The following is a 19,781-nucleotide window of genomic DNA, read 5'->3' as shown; positions in this document are numbered from 1 at the left end:
TATTGTATCTGGCCCGTTGAGGGGTCAGTTTTTAAAGTGTCTTTTACTCCGGGGAGGAAAAACACAATTACATTCAGGATACACTTTTCTTCTATCTTATTTATGGAGGATATAGGTAGTTAAACAAGTATGGTATATTCATTTGGTGAACAAAATGTGTTTTGAGCCGAATTATTTTAGCTGCATCATGATTCATTTCAGAGTTCATTTTCCTCATTCATGTGCAAGAGCCAATATTCAGCAGACGTTTTTACCCTGGCATAGTGTTGTATTTATACACATTGTTTGATCCTGCAAATTATCAGTCGTTATCAATGAAATTGCTATCTTGTGTCATATATTGTACGTTTGTGTTATGATATATTTTGGAGATTTGGGATACATCCTCCCTCTCGTTATCCCCAGGCTGTAATGGAAGCATTGAATGTGCTCACAGATGATACTATTTGGGTTTTGTTTTGTTTTTTGCAGGGTCCTCTGAGGACAATTCTGTGAATTGTAAATTCTGTATGATATACTTTAAAAAATAGGAACAGAGCTCGTATTCCTCCATACTGTTAATTATTTCTGAAAAGGGAGGCATTTGTTTTGTTAAGTTGTTCAAATTATGTATAGTCATCCTTCTTTTATAGGCTTGTATATTGAATTGTGAGTGTAATGGACCAATTTGGGCTGAAATACGAGGGAGAGAACGAGCGAGAGGGAGAACTAGAGAGAGAATGAGAACCTGTGATATGACAAATTGACCGTGTTGAGAAAACGTCACAATGCATCGACAATCACTTGAACAGGCACATAATTACACAGAGGTCAAACTCCCGGGGAGCAGCTGAAAAAGGCTAGTGTCATACAGTATGAACACGCATGAGCGCGACGCCTGGTTGCCCGGTGACCGGAGACAGACGTTCTGGTATCGGAAATCTTTCAAACTGACCATTTGCATTTTTGGCGCCTCCGATATTTATCTCGAACCCTACCGTTTTGACGTTTGTACATTGAAAGACCAATCTGAGAATAGACTGATTGTGGTAAAAGCATACTATCTCATGGACAACCGTCTAGTATCCCCTCAGAAATCAGAGTTTACTGGATGTTTATATCCAGAGAATGTAAAGATTAATCTGTGCAATCATCGAAGACTCTTGAATACCTCTGAGCAGTCGACTGCTTTGACTCTGCTCCGGATAGTTAACAGATATTACCCAGGGGCCTTACATTTCCCTGCTCTGCCTTAAATTGACCAGTGGTGGCTGGTGAAAATTATTCATGGTGGGGTGGCCATATTCAATCAGTTTCAGTAACTACAGAACCGTATATATTGAGGCTGAGACTTATTTTTTGCTGCCGTAGAACATCACGTACGAATTGGAAGAGCCTTCGCGTGTCACGCTTAACCCTTCGAGAAGCTTTGTGGTCCGGGCTTGAACTCTCCATAAACGTGTCCATATAAATCCATTTAGTTAGATCCAACACTGTCTGAATGTATCTTGTGATTATTATCAATTTCCGACGACAACTATTAGCATTTGGTATTTCCTGGTGGACGTGATTCAGGACATAATGTCACACGAATGCCACGCTCAGCCAATAGTGAATAGACAATTCGACAGGCATCATATTTGAAGACACTGATTGGCTAAATTTAGTTGCTAGGTGCATTTATGTTGCCCTGTGCATTTTTCAATTGGCTGCGTTGCGCAGTGACGCCCAGTCAGTGGGGCGATATTTCTAGCGCCCCAGGAGAGAGGGGATGCACAAACAATGATTTATATTTGATATATTACACGTTATTGTGCATTTTAAAACAAGCATACTTAAATGAGTAATTATAATTTATTTAATTATTTTTTAATATTTTTTGCGGTCGAAATCTATTATAGAAAAATCCAAAACCACTTTCCACCAGGGGGGGGGGGGGCGCCCTACCACCCTCTATGGACCAGCCGCCACTGAAATTGACAAGTTACCCAAGGCCTGGCTTGAACGCAGCTTACAGCTATATTTTGAGTAGTCTTTATGGAACTGATTAGAATACTCATGCAGAATTTGCTGTACGGGGAAAATGCCATATTTTCAGGCTCTGAACAATACTTAATATACAACGGAGAAACCTATTAGTTAGAACTTGATGTAAAATTTCACCAACGTCAAACACAATCCGGTCATAATTGATTTCATGCTTTATTCCCTTGTTAACACAACGCTCCGACACATCAACAAGTTAGTTTTCGCTGGTTGTATATAAGATACCTTGGTATACGTTTGGTAAATACTTTCTTTGTACAGGGTGTGTATCTTTTAGGTTTTTGGATAACTATTTGATCCATTCCCTGGTGTTTTTATGTACAGTGTATAAAAGAACATAATGAACATCAAAGTAACTTTTGGTTTCTTGTTTTTATTCTTTCGAGACTCATAGCATGAGAAAAAACATGTGAAAAAAAAGTTTTTCCATTGATTGATGGCCTTGACAAACAGGGATTGTTCAAACTCAATTGGTTTTTAAAAACGTTTCACTGATGAAAAATACGGTTTCATTTTCAATCAGTTCACACTAGGTAGAATTTCCGACATAAATTTTTTTTTTTTTTTTATTTACTTGAAATATAGATACTAGGGCTGGGCAATTAATCAAGTTACAATTACAATTTGGGCTTCCCATGATTAACTTAAACTATTAAGGTGCTGCATGCCGTGTTGCTCTCATTTGGTCTTGTGTTGTAAATTCAGCACACCCTTCCTTCAGCCCCCCGACTCAAGCCCAAGCAGTAGTTTCAGCTGGTGTTGAGAGGGGGGAGGGAGCCACAGTGCGTTTCTCCAGTTATTTTGAAACGCCTTTGGTAACTTGTAGAATATGACAACGGCAACATTTGGTCGAGAAGAAAAGTCAAACTAATTCAGTCATCATCATGTGATGTTCTCAAATCAATGAGTAATCGTGATTATGATTTTTGCCAGAATCAAGCAGCCCTAATAGATACTACACAATATGAATTAAATCTTAGTGTAGTTTGGAGGAAAATAGCCCTAAGACACACATCTGCATAACTGGCATACAGAACAGATCCTGAATCACATGCAGAAAGCATGTGGCAATATGAGTCATATACTGGCCTATTGTTGGAATCATCTTGATACAAATATTTTGATTGAATGTTTTGAATAAGGTTTGAATAATGTACAAGATCTAGAGTTCACAAGGGTTCAGAATTCGTATGTAGTTCTATTGCTCCAATTTGTACAGAAAACAGCTAATTTACACATTTATTTTGGAACAAAAAATTGTATGCCGAGATTGAATTGCTAAGGAATGTTTCTCAGTGAGAAAACTACAAACTGACAGACGGGCCTGTTCCCAGCATAAGCTGCACACAGTTGGCTCCATCGTAGACGACCACCATATCCAGAAGCAGCCCTGGGAAAGATGGGCGATTTTCTACCTGTTGGTTCCCAATTTCTTCTGAAAGGAGTTTCCGTCTCCCTTGGTGGCCTGCTGCGGGTGGAGAGGAAGTCTACCGTTAGACGCAAGATAACATTCTGTTGGATTAAAAACGTTATATGCATTTATTTTTTACCTTGTTTAGATCTTTGTGTTTTTCTCGACTGACTATCTCCTCAATGATCTCTCCCTCTCCTCTCACCAATCTGGAAATGATTAGAATAAAATGTATTGTCGTCATACAGTACAAGTACAGTACAACGAATAGAAGTTGGCAGGCACCTAACCAGAGTGCAAGGTAACAGTAACATTGCGCATTAACGATAGTGTGATTAGGTGTAAACAAGTGATTAATGGAATATATATAATGAAGCTACTGAGTAAGATGCTAATATGTATGTACAGTATTATGTATACTGAGTAGGTATGGGATATATATAGATATAGTATATAAGCAGGAATATATATATAAAGAATATATGCAGATATAGATAAATATATATATACAGTATTATTGTACATGGCTGTCATACAGTGTTATATGGGTAGACTATGTTACATTATACAACAGGTGGTCCGACCGCGCATTGTGATTGGTCGAGAGTGTTCTAAGCCGTGAGTATATCCATGATAAATCACCATGAATATACCACTTTGCTGGCTTTAGAATGTTGTAGAAAGTTTCAACTGCCATTCATCAAACAAACTGTCCGCGAACAACGTTACCTTTGATTTAACGTACACGTTAACTATAAACAAGTGGATAGATATAGAGGAGACTAATGCAAGCGAAAGTCGGAAAAGGTCATCAGCACCTCAGACAGTTCCAGTTCAATGTCCAGGCCGTGGACTTGGTGGTGTTGAAGAATTAATTGCAGCGCGTCCAGCTCATCTTTCGTTGGATGGGCATGTCTAATAATGCTGTTTTTATTAATACCGTTAGATGTAGGCCCGTCCTCTATATCAATCCACTCGTTTATAGTCAACAGGTATGTTACGTTAAATTAGACTAATACGTCATTAATTTGCGTTGCCAAGCTGGTCGATAGCCTACTCCATTTGAAATTCCATAGCAACGATAAATTTTTAGGAAAGAAATGTCTACGCCAAGTTCACTGAAATCGATATAAAAGACCCTAGAATTGTCTGTATTCATCCTATATTTTTCCCGACAGTGCAACTTGCTGTATAAAAGCAATAATCCACTCGAACCAGTGGGATAACATGAATATTGCCACTCTGTGATTGCCGTGGCAATATTCATGATATTCCACTGGTTCTCGTGTATTATTATCACTTTGAGTGCCAGGGACGCGTTGTCGTTAGTTCATGCCGCCAGTTATAGCGTTTTTATGTCGTATTTTCTTTTATTAGCGATTTGAATTCATATTTCATAAATCGAGCCTCACGCTAGTGTCGCAGACTCTCTGAGCTCAATTGGGAAAATACCGCTCCCTATCGTCTCTCCCTGTGTAACTGCACCCCATTGGTTTAGACTGATGGTGGTGGGGGGGGGGGAGGTCCAGCCTCCTCATGTTACTCTCCGGCGAGGCATCTGAAGAGACCCAAATTGATCGCCGACCCTCAGAACAGCGTGGATTATGTATTTCCAGTACCCAACGCTGAATCAATAAATGCGATCGATATTTGGAATGGCGATCAGGAATTGGAATAATCTTTTTGGATAACATCTGATCTCAGGTAAGCAATTTATTTGACCAGTCTTGGGGTAATCGGATCTGTTTTGACCTATATATCAACGTGTCCCATATGTGTGTGTGTGTGGCTGTGAGTGTGTGCTCGCTGATCAGGAAATGAGAATATATTTTTCAGATCGCTTCTCTAGTGTGCATAAGTACACATATACTATCGATAATCTAGCGTTTATTTGAAAACTATTAATAAATAGGCTGAAAAATGACAACGTTTTTTGTGTATGCCAGAATATTCCAGTAAAGGGCGATTATCACAGAATCTATATATTTTCCTGAAAAACGAGGGCTTTTCAAAATGCTATAAAAAACGGAAATGAACCGATTAAAAAACAATCCGTTTCGACAATGTTGACTGCAAACAAGTCATTGATAAACGACGGGCAGATTAGACACAGCCATAATTTAAGACAGATTATGCGTTTAGAGCGCTATCATTGAAGTGGGTGGTGGCATCCAACGATAAATAGTGCACGCCACGCTGGCAATCAAAGTGTTAAGTAGGGCTGACCTTCGAAGCTTTTTTTGGCAATCGAAGCTTCGGGGCCGAGCTTCGATTTTAGTTCGAAGCTTCGTAAAAAAAATAAAAAAAAAAATATATATGTATATTTTTTTTATCTTATGTTGTGGGACTTGTACAGCACTTTCATAAACTTTGTTGTTTTTAAATGTGCTCTATAAATAAAGTGGGTTGGATTAATTAATTAAGTAGCCCCTTTCGTGACTGAGCCAACAAGGTTTCACTCGGCTGTGTGATTTAATTCAAGGTGGATCGCTGTTGTCGTTTGAACAACTTCAGATTTCATGGGAACTACCAATCCCCCAAATCAAGAATGTTTAAGATGAATGAAGTAAGATTTTGATTATTTGAAATATGGCCTGTGTAGACTAAACTATGCACAGAATTATGTCAGTCTACAAGGTCCGGATTCTACATGGTCCGGCAATGTAGACCTTGTAGACTCCACTACAGACCAATTATCAGTGAATGTTCATGCATTTTTAAGAAGGGCAACTTCCACAAAAAAACAAAGAACTCACCAAAACATCTCAGTAGCACCTTATCTAAATTTTATTTCCTATTTTGTTTATTCATCCCAGTATCTTTCTTTCTTATGTGTGGAATTCTACAAGGCATGTAGGTGTATATGTATTTGAGAATGATATCCTTCAAACAGGCAATAGTGATGATATAATTTGGGCAGTGCTGAGCTGGGTTACTTTCCTCCAGTGTATTTGTCCCCCGGCCCCACCCAATGGCCCCATGCGCGCGTGCACACACACACACACACACACACACATTTACATTTAGTCATTTAGCTGACGCTTTTATCCAAAGCGACTTACAAGTTCTGTACGACAAGACAGCAAGAAGGGTACAACTCTATCAGCTGAGTAACAATGTTTATCAAAGTGTTGCGTGTTACAGTGTAGGTTAGTTTATTAGGAAAAGTGCATGACAGTAAGGTTAGTCACGTTTTTTTTTTTTTTTTTTAATCATTTCAGATAATGGTTGAAGAAGTGAGTCTTTAGTCGACGGCGAAAGATTGGACGGGATTCGGCTGTCCTAACTGGGATGGGTAGTTCTCACACACACACACACAAATCGAAGTAAAAAAAAAAATAGAAAAAAAAAATTAGATTTTTTTTTTTTTTTTTACTTCGATTTTTTTTTTAATGTTCGAAGCTTGTGCCATCGAACGAAGCTTCGAAGCTTCGAAGTATTTAAGACAGCCCTAGTGTTAAGTGTAATAGGCAAAAGAGTTCAGAGGTCGTACAGTATAGATAGAGAGAAGGTCAAATTCTGGCAATTGCCCAGAAGCCTGATAAGACTCTTAACAGGTAAGATTTTAAGATGCCAAACCTTAACACATTTGGGGCCATTGGGATCCGTATAATCTCACTCTATAAGGCCAGCTTCTCATAACTAGGGGTGTAACGGTACACAAAATCCACGGTTCGGTACGTACTTCGGTTTTGAAGTCACGGTTCGGTATTATTTTCGGTACAGTGGGGATACAAAATAATTTGCTTTTCATTTATCTATTTATTTAACTATTAAACAATATAAACGAATTGGCCATAATTTACTGAGCAAACTAATGCTTACTGCTGTAACCTACTAATAACAGTAAATCTGAAGATTACTATATAGCAGATGCCTTGGAGGATAAGTCGTGGACAACTGTAGCGTGTGCTTGTTTATACATAGCCCCTTTCATGACTGTGATGCTTGAATACAGGGGCAGCCAGGGCTTGCATCACAGTCACGAAAGGGGCTAGTTTATACAGAGCTGGTGGTATGACTTGCTGGCTGAAATACGGACGAGAGGGAACTAGGTAGCGGGGCTATATTACTTTTAACATGTCCTTAAACCCAGTGTTCTCGACAACGGAGTATGGTCGCAGATCTGCTGCTATAAAAACACCTATGGCGTTTGTTATTGCTTTGGCCTGGTCTGAATTAATAGCGAGATGCTGCTTGAATGCCACGGGGAGCTGGGTTTGCACTAGGATCTGTTTCTTCCGTGTACCAGTGATATTCACATTCGGGTGATGCCGTTTCAAATGCGTGATAAAGTTCGCAATAAAGTTGAACAATGACATGGCTCTGGCTTGTCAGTTAGTATTGACTCGCCATACTAAGGCTAATATGCTATGCTGAATTACAGCTCTCGTTCAGTGTAGCTGCGCGCTGCCTGCGTGGGATGAACAAACAACATCCGGTTAGTTGTGCACGTTATATTAGGGCCGGGGGGATTTAAGTTCCGCAAAAAAAGGTTCCGTACCGTTGCAATCGTTCGGTGCACAGCGCGTACTGTACCGGAGGACCACATTGAGGCGGTACAGTACGTATTCGCGTACCGTTACACCCCTAATAACAACCTTTCATTGTGCGTGAGGCTGTTTGTAGAGCTAAATCTATACTTTATATTATTGCTATCTGTCCATTGTCAATTGACACTATAAACAGCCCCTTCAATATGCCTTAAATAAAAAAAAAAATGCATCAATACATTCCCATTTTATAGCGTCGTGAATATGAACGTTATAGCAGAATGTTCTGGGGTATTTCCTGGAAGGCGAGATATAGGGTGCTAAGCTAATAACGTTAAATCGCGTTTCGGTTATACACAAGCTAGAGCTAAAACTCAAAATGCATATTATCGGTATCATGGTCCACCATGAATGCATGAAAGGGGGACGTCGTTTCTGATTATTGATTCAATAATCAATGATTACCAATAACGGCATTAGCCTCATACGCTGACCGGGTGGATGGCTATCAAAGCATTGATTGATTGATTGAAAAGTTTATTAACAGATTGCAGAATGGGTACAGTACAGTACAGCTCAATACATACAATTGTTAAGGGGATGCAGACCAGAGAAAGACTTTCGTCTTGTTTACATCAGGGTCCCCCATTTTCAATTCATCATAACATATATGACATACATGACATACAGATAGACAGTACTGCTACATCTATACATTTATGACATATCAGATTTGCAAGTACAGTACTGTTTGTGATACAAAAGTGTCCAGAAAAGGAGTGTATATACATTTGGCGTAGAAACTGTACATTGGAGGAGGTTGGTTGGGTGGGGTGGGGTTGGGTGGGTTGGGTGAGGGCTGTACATTGGAGGTTGGGGGGGGGGGGGGGGGGGGGGTTGGGTAGGGGACACACACACATTTTACACTGTACATTGGAATATTGACAAAGCCTTACTTGGTCATTTACTGTACAACTACTGCAAGGCCCGACCAGGCTGAAATTGACATCAAATCGATCTTACCTGTGGCCGCTTGGACTGCAAAAAGGATTTCCCAGTTATCGATCGCCATCTGGTAGATCCATATGTCCATTGGCTGATGCTATATTCCTTTACTGCATACTGAATTCAGCGTCCCAAAAACTATTCCAGGCGATCGGCTAGAGGCATAGCTTTAGGCTAACAAAAAATCAACCCATGATAAAAATAAAATAAAACACCGGTCTGTAACAGGGAACACTGCATTATCGAGACAGCGCCCCTACGAGGATCTGGCCGGTAATGCACTTTTCCGAATTCCAAGAGTAGGGTAAATCTGCAGTGCCGCTCGGTGACATTGAGTAGGATATTACAATGGAATAAAAGCCAAAACAACCTTACCACGTATATATACGTGGTTGTCCCTCAAGCGTTGGATCCGAAACACATATATATACGTGGTTGGCCCCGAATGTGTTAAAAAGGGGCAGTTCACCCAAAATAAAAACAACATATTTGCCTCCTTACCCAGAGTGCTATAGTGTAGAGGCAGAAACAGACTTGGTGGATTTATATATTATTATATTATTATTTATATATATATATTATATTATATTATATATATTAGAACCTTTAGACTGTCTTATTGTTAGAACCTTTAGACTGTTTGGCCACTAGAGGGCTCACCACCCATTGCAGCCCACTCCTATAAATGGCCAAGGTGATCAACGGAATCTTATGCACCTGCGGAGGACTTACCTTCAAACGCTGTCTCACTGTTGGAACTGTTTCACTGTTTTATTGTTGGAACCGACCACGGAGCAACTGACGACTGTTCTGTGTAACCTTTATTTCACTATCACTATCATTTACCCTTGGACAACAATAAACCTGTAAACCGAACCGGCGGCAACTTTGGACATTCAATTCATTCACATCACAACCTTGGTACAGTGTGAAAAGGCAATAGCGGGTGCATCGTGGACGACTGTCAGCACACAGAGGAATGACAGTCGGCCACTACAAAGTTTGAAGGTTCCCTCACAACAGAAGAACGTGAGTGAAAAGAAGAAAGTTTGAAAGTGTCCTCACGACAGAAGGACGTGAGTACAAAGTTTGAAGTTACCCTCACTATAGAAGGACATGCGAGTATAAGGTTGGACAACCTCCCTCACAAAAGGAAACCAGAGGTAAGAAGATTTATGAAATACACCTCTGTTGATGAAGACCTGGATAAAGGAAATGGATAGTAGCGTGAAGAGCAAAAGCATTCTGTGAAGATAAATAGTTTGAACTCTATGCTGAAATTGTTTGGTGAACGCTGCTGTATTTATGAATGGAACTGACTCGGGACATTGCTTCCTTGCGAACGCTGTGGAGAATTCTAGCGTCGGACTAATTAAATTGTGATTCTGTGGATTATAGAACGGACTATGCGCCGTATTAGAACGTGGAAACTGTGGAACCATCACAATTAATATTGTCTGGACGTGTGGAAACTGGACACCAGATGACGCAATGAACTATGATTTAATTCCGATATACAATACAGTGGACAGTGCAACGGAGAATTAAATGTGGAACCATCACAATTAATATTGTATGGACATGTGGAAACGGAATAACGTTGGCAACTGAATGATTACGATATTGTGGAAGGATATGGAACTGACTATGTGCCGTATCGTTTAGAGGTGGAGCCATCGTAATTAGTGTCGTCACTGAACGTGTGTAAACTGTTCTCTTGGACATTGATGTAGATGTGTGGCAAAAGCTATAACTACATTACTGCATTCATAAGCAGGAAGAAACGCAAACCCTCTTTGACGTCACGCTAAGTGAATGCAACATTCAAATTACAAAAGGATAAATAAAAAATAAAAAGAATACAGTAACAATGTCTGAAGCCAAGATGAGGAAGAGGCAAACCAGCAAATCTGTACGCCTTGCCCATTTATACGCTTTAAACCTTAAAGATTTGAAATTGGAATTGGAAAGAATAAATAACAACGCTGTAGCCAAGATGAGAGAGGCAAATTGCAATTAAAGAAGAAGCTGTGCTAAGAAAGGCTGAAGATGAAAAGGAAATCTTATGGGTACGCTCTAGGCTAAGACAGGCTGAAGACGAAAATGAATGCTTGTTTATACGCATTTCCACTGTAAACTTGCTTCAGAAACAACAAAATAATTGGAAATATGAAACTGTCCTTGCCAATGTAAACCTTAAAGACTTGAGACACGAGTTGGAAACCAGGATAAAGAAACAACAAAGTGATAGGAAAATGGAAGAAGAAAAGTTCTTAGCCGAACTTAACCGAGCAGCCAAGCAAACGGCCAGGCGGGCATCATCGATGGGAGTCTTGGCTGAGAGGCGCAACATTGTACCGGCCAATGATAATGTTCTTACTCATCACTGTGATTTCAGCTCCAAGGAGTGCGAGCACAAAATACAGAGTCCAGAGGAGAGGACAGCGATGAAGAAGAGGACAATGATGAAGGAGATGAGAACAGCGATGAAGAAGAGGGCAGCGAGGATGAAGATGAGGATGACTATTCGATCGCGCCTCATGTTCCCTCCAAGAAAGAAGTGGATTGTTCCTCAGACACTTCATCAGAATGAACCAGATGACAATGGTGAGGAAGTCGATGACGTCGATTATGATGGTGGTGAGGAGGACGGCGTCGATGATGGTGGTGAGGAGGACGGCGTCGATGATGTCGATGACATCGATGATGATGGTGGTGAGGAGGACGGCGTCGATGATGTCGATGACGTCGATGATGATGGTGGTGAGGAGGACGGCGTCGATGATGATGGTGGTGAGGAGGACGGCGATGATGTCGATGACGTCGATGATGATGGTGGTGAGGAGGACGGCGTCGATGATGATGGTGGTGAGGACGGCGTCGATGACGTCGATGATGATGGTGGTGAGGAGGACGGCGTCGATGATGTCGATGATGAAGAAGAGGACGCCGATGACGAAAACAAACTGCATAGCCAGAGTGATGAAGGAGAGGAGGACAGTGATGAAGACGAGGAGGAGGACAGTGATAAAGAAGAGGAAGAAGAGGTAGAAGAGGTGGACCAGTGGCCAAGCCATACTGCTAAAACAAGATGTGCTACCCCTGCTGGTCGAAGCCGGCATGTGCTGCCAACAACCTCTCATATCCAAGCCCCTCAGTCTCACACTGATCTACATCAAACAAGCATAGAAGTGCATCTCCCAAAACGTAGCTCTACTCTGCAAGGACCTGCTGAGGTCAAGAGTGTTGGAGGAAATGCCAAGCCAACGGGAAAGAGCAGAACCAAGGTAGAAGTATCAGAAGAAAAGGAGGCGTGTTCAGATAAACACCATGACAAAAGTGTTCTGATATCTGATGAAGATGAAGAGGATGAAGGACAAAAGACGGTTGAAACGGGTATGTCAACCGGCAGTGGAATGGTTTCTCTGGAAGCCCATGGTGTTACCGGGGCCGGTGATGACCAAGCACTTGCAATCATGCCAGTTTCCAGGAGAAAGAATTATAAGAGAAGACGGAGCAGGGAAACCTGGGAAGAACGGCTGAGACTTCCTGACCGACCTACCGCAGACAGTCCTGATTAACCCTGGTGGAGAGTCACAACATTGAACTTTGAATAGACATTGGCTATATGCCTGTCGGAGCTTTATGGCTCTGTTTGTTATATATTTAAAAAAAAAAAAAAAAAAATTATTGAGTTACCTTATCTGTTACTTGACTCACTAACTGATTTGTTCTTCCCATGCTCAGGGACAACAGGTGAAAACCACAGGACCCAGTCAAGTTTCTTTATGTTTAGAATTGTGATTTCATGTTGTTTATTATTGAGGACATTGGCATTGACTGTAAGTTATGTCGGCTTCTTTGCCTCTTTGATATATATATATATAATTTTATAATTGTGTTTTGGTGCACAATTAAGGGGCCGGTGTGTAGAGGCAGAAACCGACTTGGTGGATTTATATATTATTATATTATTATTTATATATATATATATTATATTATATATATATATTAGAACCTTTAGACCGTCTTATTGTTAGAACCTTTAGACTGTTTGGCCACTACAGGGCTCACCACCCATTGCAGCCCACTCCTATAAATGGCCAAGGTGATCAACGGAATCTTATGCACCTGCGGAGGACTTACCTTCAAACGCTGTCTCACTGTTGGAACTGTTTCACTGTTTTACTGTTGGAACCGACCACGGAGCAACTGACGACTGTTCTGTGTAACCTTTATTTCACTATCACTATCATTTACCCTTGGACAACAATAAACCTGTAAACCGAACCGGCGGCAACTTTGGACATTCAATTAATTCACATCACAACCTTGGTACAGTGTGAAAAGGCAATAGCGGGTGCATCGTGGACGACTGTCAGCACACAGAGGAATGACAGTCAGCCACTACATATAGTATCAGTGTGATTTGCCGGATTTTGGAGATATCCGCCATCTCTCCAATACAACAGAGCTGAATGGCACTTGGTTTGTTCCCTCATGTAGGAACTATTTTCTACCGAAGTACACCCCCATAATGTATGGCAGGTGTACTTCAGTAAAAAAAATAAAGGTTCCTACATGAAACTGCTCACAACAAGGTCTGTGGATTATCTTGATAAATAGTTTATGGTGCTTTGTGGCATTCAGCTCCATTGTATTGGAGTGACAGCAGACATCTCCAAAACTAGGTGAATCACAACGAAACTATCTGGATGGATTATAGATAAGATAGCACTCCAGGTAAGGGGGGCAATGCCCCTTTAAGAATTCAGTATAATCCTAACTTTGAGGATGTTCTACTAGAATGTGTTCCAACATGCCTGGTGAGTCCAGTTTCAGGGTCGACCACCCGGCGTATGACACTCTGCCGGGCCTCGTACTCCTCCTTGGTGATGGGCCTCTTGGTGGCGAGCCTGGCCTTCTGCTCATCGGTCATGACTGCAAAAGAAATAAAAAAACACATTATGAACCGCTTATGTCAGCGTTCCCCCAAATCTTTTGGAAATAGACCCATTATACTGAGTTGTAAACTAGGGGGTAGTCTGGAGGTGGGATATGCCCCCCATCTGGGAGGCAAAAGAAATTGCAATAAAGAAAGCCATTTGCTGTAATTTCCTGCAACTTAAAAACATTGAGTACAGTGTATAATGTTGCACAATAGTTAAACACGAAACATATGCACGCATGCACACACACTTGTGCGCGCAGAGGGCCGAGCAATCATGTGGCCCCAAGCTTTTAACATTTAAAAAAGAAATTACTAGGGAAAGCCCTGTGATGTCTAAAACCTCCCGTCACCCCAGCGTTGAAAACACACGAAAAAGCAGTCCTCAAGGAGTTCACTGACATCTAGGCTAGAGAGGCTGCATGTCATTTTAGTTTGATAAGCAATTATTTCATGTTCGTATCAAGAGACTGACTCCAAGGTTGGGCCTGGTTTAACAGCTACTTCAGCAATATATAGCAGATGTATCAGACCATCATAATGTTATAACTGGTCCTGAATCTATATATCAGACCATCATAATGTTATACCTGGTCCTGAATCTATGTAGACAGACCATCATAATGTTATACCTGGTCCTGAATCTATATATATCAGACCATCATAATGTTATACCTGGTCCTGAATCTATATATCAGACCATCATAATGTTATACCTGGTCCTGAATCTATATATCAGACCATCATAATGTTATACCTGGTCCTGAATCTATATATCAGACCATCATAATGTTATACCTGGTCCTGAATCTATACATCAGACCATCATAATGTTATACCTGCCTGGTCCTGAATCTATGTAGACACACCATCATAATGTTATACCTGGTCCTGAATCTATGTAGACAGACCATCATAATGTTATACCTGGTCCCAGCTCTGCAGTGCCATCGTCACTCTGCCACATCTCTAAGAATGATGGTGTTTTTTCTGGAGGCAGACTCGGCAGGATAGGACCTCCTCGCATCTTCTCCAGTTTCTTGAACTTCTCCAGATTCTCCAGATTCTCCAGTTTCTCCAGTTTCCTCTCTCTCCTCTTTTCCTTCTTCCGTTCTTTCTTGAGCTTCTCCTTTTTCTTCTTCAGTTTCCTTTTCTTGGCTTTACTTTTTTTCCTCTTTGCCTTTTTATCGTTTGATGAAGAGGAAGACGACGAGGAAGACGAAGTAGAAGAACTGGACGAGGAAGTCGAGGAGGCTCTTTTTAGTCTCTTTTTGTCATCTGCAACAGACATGTAGTAAAGAGTCAACGTTAGTTTACATTCTGCTAACGAGGCTACTAACATGTGGGTCATTTGTTCAAAGTTCTCTCAAAGATCACATTAGCCGATTAATTGGGTGAATATTGCATGTTTCGTTAACAACCTACATGAGCTTGTTTAATGACAAACAGACAGACCTTTGCTCTTGTGCGGGACTTTCTTTGATTGTTTCGGGCTGGGGCTCCTGCTGCTCGAGGAAGACGACGAGGAGGAAGAAGAAGAGGATGAAGAAGGCGATCGTCTCCGTTTTTTCTTCTTATCTTGTTTCTTCTCCCTCCCATGTCTGCTGGACCCCTCCGAGTGTCTGTCGTGCGACTTGCCGCGGTCCATGTCCAAGTCTAGAATGGTAAACCCTCTCTAACTTTGTTTCAATCGCAAAAACAAACAATGCACGCCGGAAAGCAAGACGGGTGCAACCACTTATTAATTCCGCCGTACTCCCCGGTTGGTGCGGAAATGTGCTCCGTTGACATTTATTCCCGTGTTAAAACTCGACCGCTGTTAGGTTCCTACACTACAGACACCGGCAATAGGGTCCAGCTGCAGCGCCGGAGAATCCTCTCACTGGGCAAGCCTGTGTGAATGAATGAATGAATGAATGAAAACTTTATTTAACAGATTGCAGAATGGGTACAATACAGTACGGCTCAATACATACAATTGTTAAGGGGATGCAGACCTGAGAAAGACGTTTGTCTTGTTTCCATCAGGGTCCCCCATTTTCAATTCATATAGACATTTATGACATACATAACATACATGACATTTATGGCATAGGGACATATAGGTATTTAGTACTGATACATTTGTGACATAGGCGGTATTCAAATATACAGTACTGTTACCCCTAGATCCTGACAGAGTATATACATATGATGGGGAGGGGACTGTACATTAGGAGGGGGTGGGTGGGTGGGAGGGGAATATACATACGGCGGGGAGGGAATATATACATGCGGTGGGGAGGAGACTGTCTATTAGGAGGTGGTGGGGGTTTTGGGCATTTACGGTGGCCAGTTTCGAATTGCAGCCTCCCGTAGGTGCTCTTTAAGGGCGGTTTTGAATGTGGGCAGGGATTCACATTCCTTTACAGCTTTGGGTAGGGCGTTCCACATTGTTGTGGCATAATTGCGAAACGTGTTTAGTCCCTTGTTTGAGCCGAATCTGGGTTTAACATGATTTGTTGAGCTTCCTCTGGTGTAGTGGTTGTGGTATTCACTGACCTTTGGGAAGTATTTTGACATGTACATGGGCACCCCGGTCGTATAGTGTATCTTGTAGACCAGGCCCATTGCAAGTTGCTGTACTCTGTCGTCTACTCTAAGCCATCCTAGGTTGGCAAAGTGGGCAGGGGTGAGGTGGGTTCTGGGGTTCAGGTCAAGTAGTAGTCTGACCAGTTTGTTTTGTGATGTTTGTAATTTTGTTTTAAGCGCCTTTGAGGTGCTTTGGTACCATGAGGTGCACGCATAGTCATAGTACCCTTGAATGAGTGCTCCTGCCAGAGTCCTCAGGGTATTCTTGTTTACCAGAGAGGAGATCCGGTACAAGAATCTAGTTCGTTGGTTGACTTTTTTTATTACATTGGATGCCATTTTGTCACAGGAAAGATTTGCCTCTAGGATGGAACCCAGGTAGGTAATTTCGTCTTTCCTTGTGACAATATTGTCACCCACTGTAACTGAGAAGCCGTCGGTCTTGCTGAGTTTGTTATTTGAACCGAAGAGAATGGACTCTGTTTTGCCCATGTGTAATGATAGTTTGTTATCAGCGAGCCATATGCAGATTTTGCCTAGTTCCGTGCTGAGGGTTTTTTCAACCTGCAATTTGTTCTTGTCAGAGACCAGCAGGGCTGAGTCGTCCGCAAACAGGAACAAGTTGCAGTCACAGGCTGACGACATGTCGTGTGGCAGCCACGAACCTACTTTCTATAGAAGCAGCTCGGAGGTGCGCTGTTTTAATCGAGCGTGTGTTATTGGATTGATTAATTGATTGAAATTTGTATTAATGTCCACCTTGTTTCGAACTGGTTATGCTTAGGCCCCCTATAGAAGTCGCCCTCTTATAAAAAGTCGGTTATGCTTAGAGTTTGGAATCAGGGCTGGTGGTCTATCGCCCTGCTCTAAAGATAAATTCTAAGCATAACCGACTTCGAAAGAGGGCCTAAGCTGCTAAGCATAACCAGTTCGAAACAAGGCGGACATTAATAAAAATCAATCAATCAATCAATCCAATAACACACGCTCACTTAAAACCAGTGATGCAGTGGTGGTACCACAGGGTACCACGCCGTCCTAGCAGTTCGCTGAGCAGAAGTGCGCGCAATCGCGCACAGATGTGCACGCGCACGCACAAAAATGCGTTCACAATTTTCACTGGACTCGTCGCGCCGTGCACCAAGTACCCGGCACTTATCTATCACCTAGACTTTGCATAATAATAGGATACCGATAGCATAACAAAGAACGAGAAGAGCCAAACCAAAATACAAGCCCTGTACCAATTGGTGGCTGTTTGCTTGATCTGTGGTCCCGACTGGAAGGATGAGACATTAAGTTGTGCTTCAGAAGGAAACTGTCCTTTTGTAAACTAAGGTCGCTTTCACACAGGGGCTGTTTGGTCCGGATTATCGGACCAGAATTCGATAGTCCGGTTTTTCGGGTTTGTGTGAATGCGCGTCGAACTCGGTTCGCGGACCAAACACACAAACTCTGGTCCGCCTGAAAACGTAGGTCTCGGTTCGGCTTCATCGAACCAAACGCAAACCAAATATAGGAAGTGCTTATTATTACCGGTCCTTAACACTGCTCGCAGCATTCATTCACTGCAAAACAACCACACTGCATCTATCTCTCTATCTATCTATCTATATATCTGTGCATCTTGGGAAGAAGGAAGAAAAAACGCGGCTTATTATATTATTAATAAAACAGCTACTTGTGGGCACTCATAAAAACAGCGTGGTACAAGTTGTTTAGCGAGAGGATGGTGGTAATGTGCTTCAATAGAACAATGGATCAATGCCATGTCAAAACTCGCCTCCGCTGATCTGGAGGGCTCGCAGTCCAGACACACACACACGCGCACACACGGGCTCGCAGCCACACACACATTTCCACTGTCCAATAGCCGAGCGCCCTTTTCGACCGCGTGACATTGTTCAGAAGGTTCAGTGCGCCTCACAGATTTCTATGTGAATGCAGGCGAACCAAATGAAGAATGCAACAATGTTGCAACTTCACCACCAGAACCGCACCGAGTCCACCAAAACTATATGTGAAAGCAACCTGAGTTACATTGTTAATTTAGTTTGTATTTACTTTTCTAGTTTAAGTTAATTCAATTAAAGAAATTGTAACTACAATTACATTTAAAACATTGTTTGTTTTTCAACCATATCTGTTGACAATATAATTTCTTTATATATTGAAGGCTACATCCTGCTACCTTTTTCAGCTTTTCTATTTCAAGGCAATATTTACAAAAACTAAACTAAAACTAGTAATTTCCTATACAAACATGTTTCCTACTATTTATGCATAATAATCATCTGTTCTGTGCGCAAGCGAGGGGACATGTATGCGCATGCACGGGAGTGCGCGTGCACGTGGCGACCGTCCAGGCAGTTCTGATATTACGACTGCACCACTAGCCTAGTGACAATGCCCCCAAAATGTTGAGATACCCCTACCGGAGGTAGAACAAAACACAAGCATGTTTTTCCTCATCTCTAAGGTCTCCCATATATGAAATGGATTCTTGTATAAAAATATTTTACTGCAAAACGTGTTAAATTGATAGATATTGTTATACACCCCCAAAGGAAAAAATAACCAAAATATAGCCTGGCCGTATGGGAGTTGAGACATGTCATGTAGATTAATAATACAAGCTCCAAGAGCTTTCAAACTTGACATGCTAGCAGTCAGACAGTTGCTAGTTGTAACGTTAGTTTAGGTTCGTGTTAACGTTAGATAATGTACAAAATAAACGTTTTCCGCTGCTATAAACGTTGCACTTTTATTTTGACAACCCCAGAAAGGAAGTCATTATATATGCTTTACCATCCTCCTGTTCTGCGTTAGCTCCGGTTAGCTCAGAGCGTCCGGTATAACAATATACCAGGGCTTGGATTACTGTTTTCTAAATTGGGGAGGCTTTTAATCGTCAAGGTAAGAGGATTTCAAGTCATGGTATCCATAAACTTCAATCGGTTCGGATCTTTTGAATGAATGAGAATGTAAACAAACACGGCGTCACGTTGAAATCACTGGCTGCGCTCAGAGAGGAGTGGTTGGGCAAAAAAATTGTTCCGAGTATATTTGCTTATAAAACGTAATTGTCTAATTCAATTATTTTTTATTTCTCCATGTGGTGAATACACAGGTCACAACATGTTTACATGAACGTTTTGGAGTTGTATTTGGAGTGTATTCTGCAATCTGTTAATAAACTTTTCAATCAATCAATCAAACTATAAGGCTCCGGATCCGCCTCACTTCCAGTGATGAAGCTAAGCTATGCTAACGGAGCGACTGTTCCCTAAGCTAAATGCATGCACAGAGACAAAAAAGGTATGTATCT

General features: G+C 41.5%; 1 protein-coding gene across 1 annotated transcript; it reads right to left on the bottom strand.

Annotated features, from left to right (window-relative positions):
• Positions 1-476: 476 nt before the first annotated feature.
• On the bottom strand, positions 477-15,627 carry arl6ip4 (ADP-ribosylation factor-like 6 interacting protein 4). Its single transcript, XM_084323883.1, has 5 exons — positions 15,338-15,627; positions 14,810-15,160; positions 13,758-13,875; positions 3,576-3,645; positions 477-3,493 (listed from the first exon to the last, which is right to left on the bottom strand). The coding sequence occupies exons 1-5, from the start codon at positions 15,528-15,530 to the stop codon at positions 3,437-3,439; spliced, it is 789 nt and encodes a 262-aa protein (XP_084180009.1). The 5' UTR covers positions 15,531-15,627; the 3' UTR covers positions 477-3,436.
• Between the last annotated feature and the right edge of the window lie 4,154 nt (positions 15,628-19,781).

The sequence above is a fragment of the Notolepis coatsorum genome (assembly GCF_963971535.1).
Source record: "Notolepis coatsorum genome assembly, chromosome: 10".
NCBI lineage: Eukaryota > Metazoa > Chordata > Actinopteri > Aulopiformes > Paralepididae > Notolepis > Notolepis coatsorum.
This window is presented reverse-complemented; position numbering and strand designations above follow the sequence as displayed.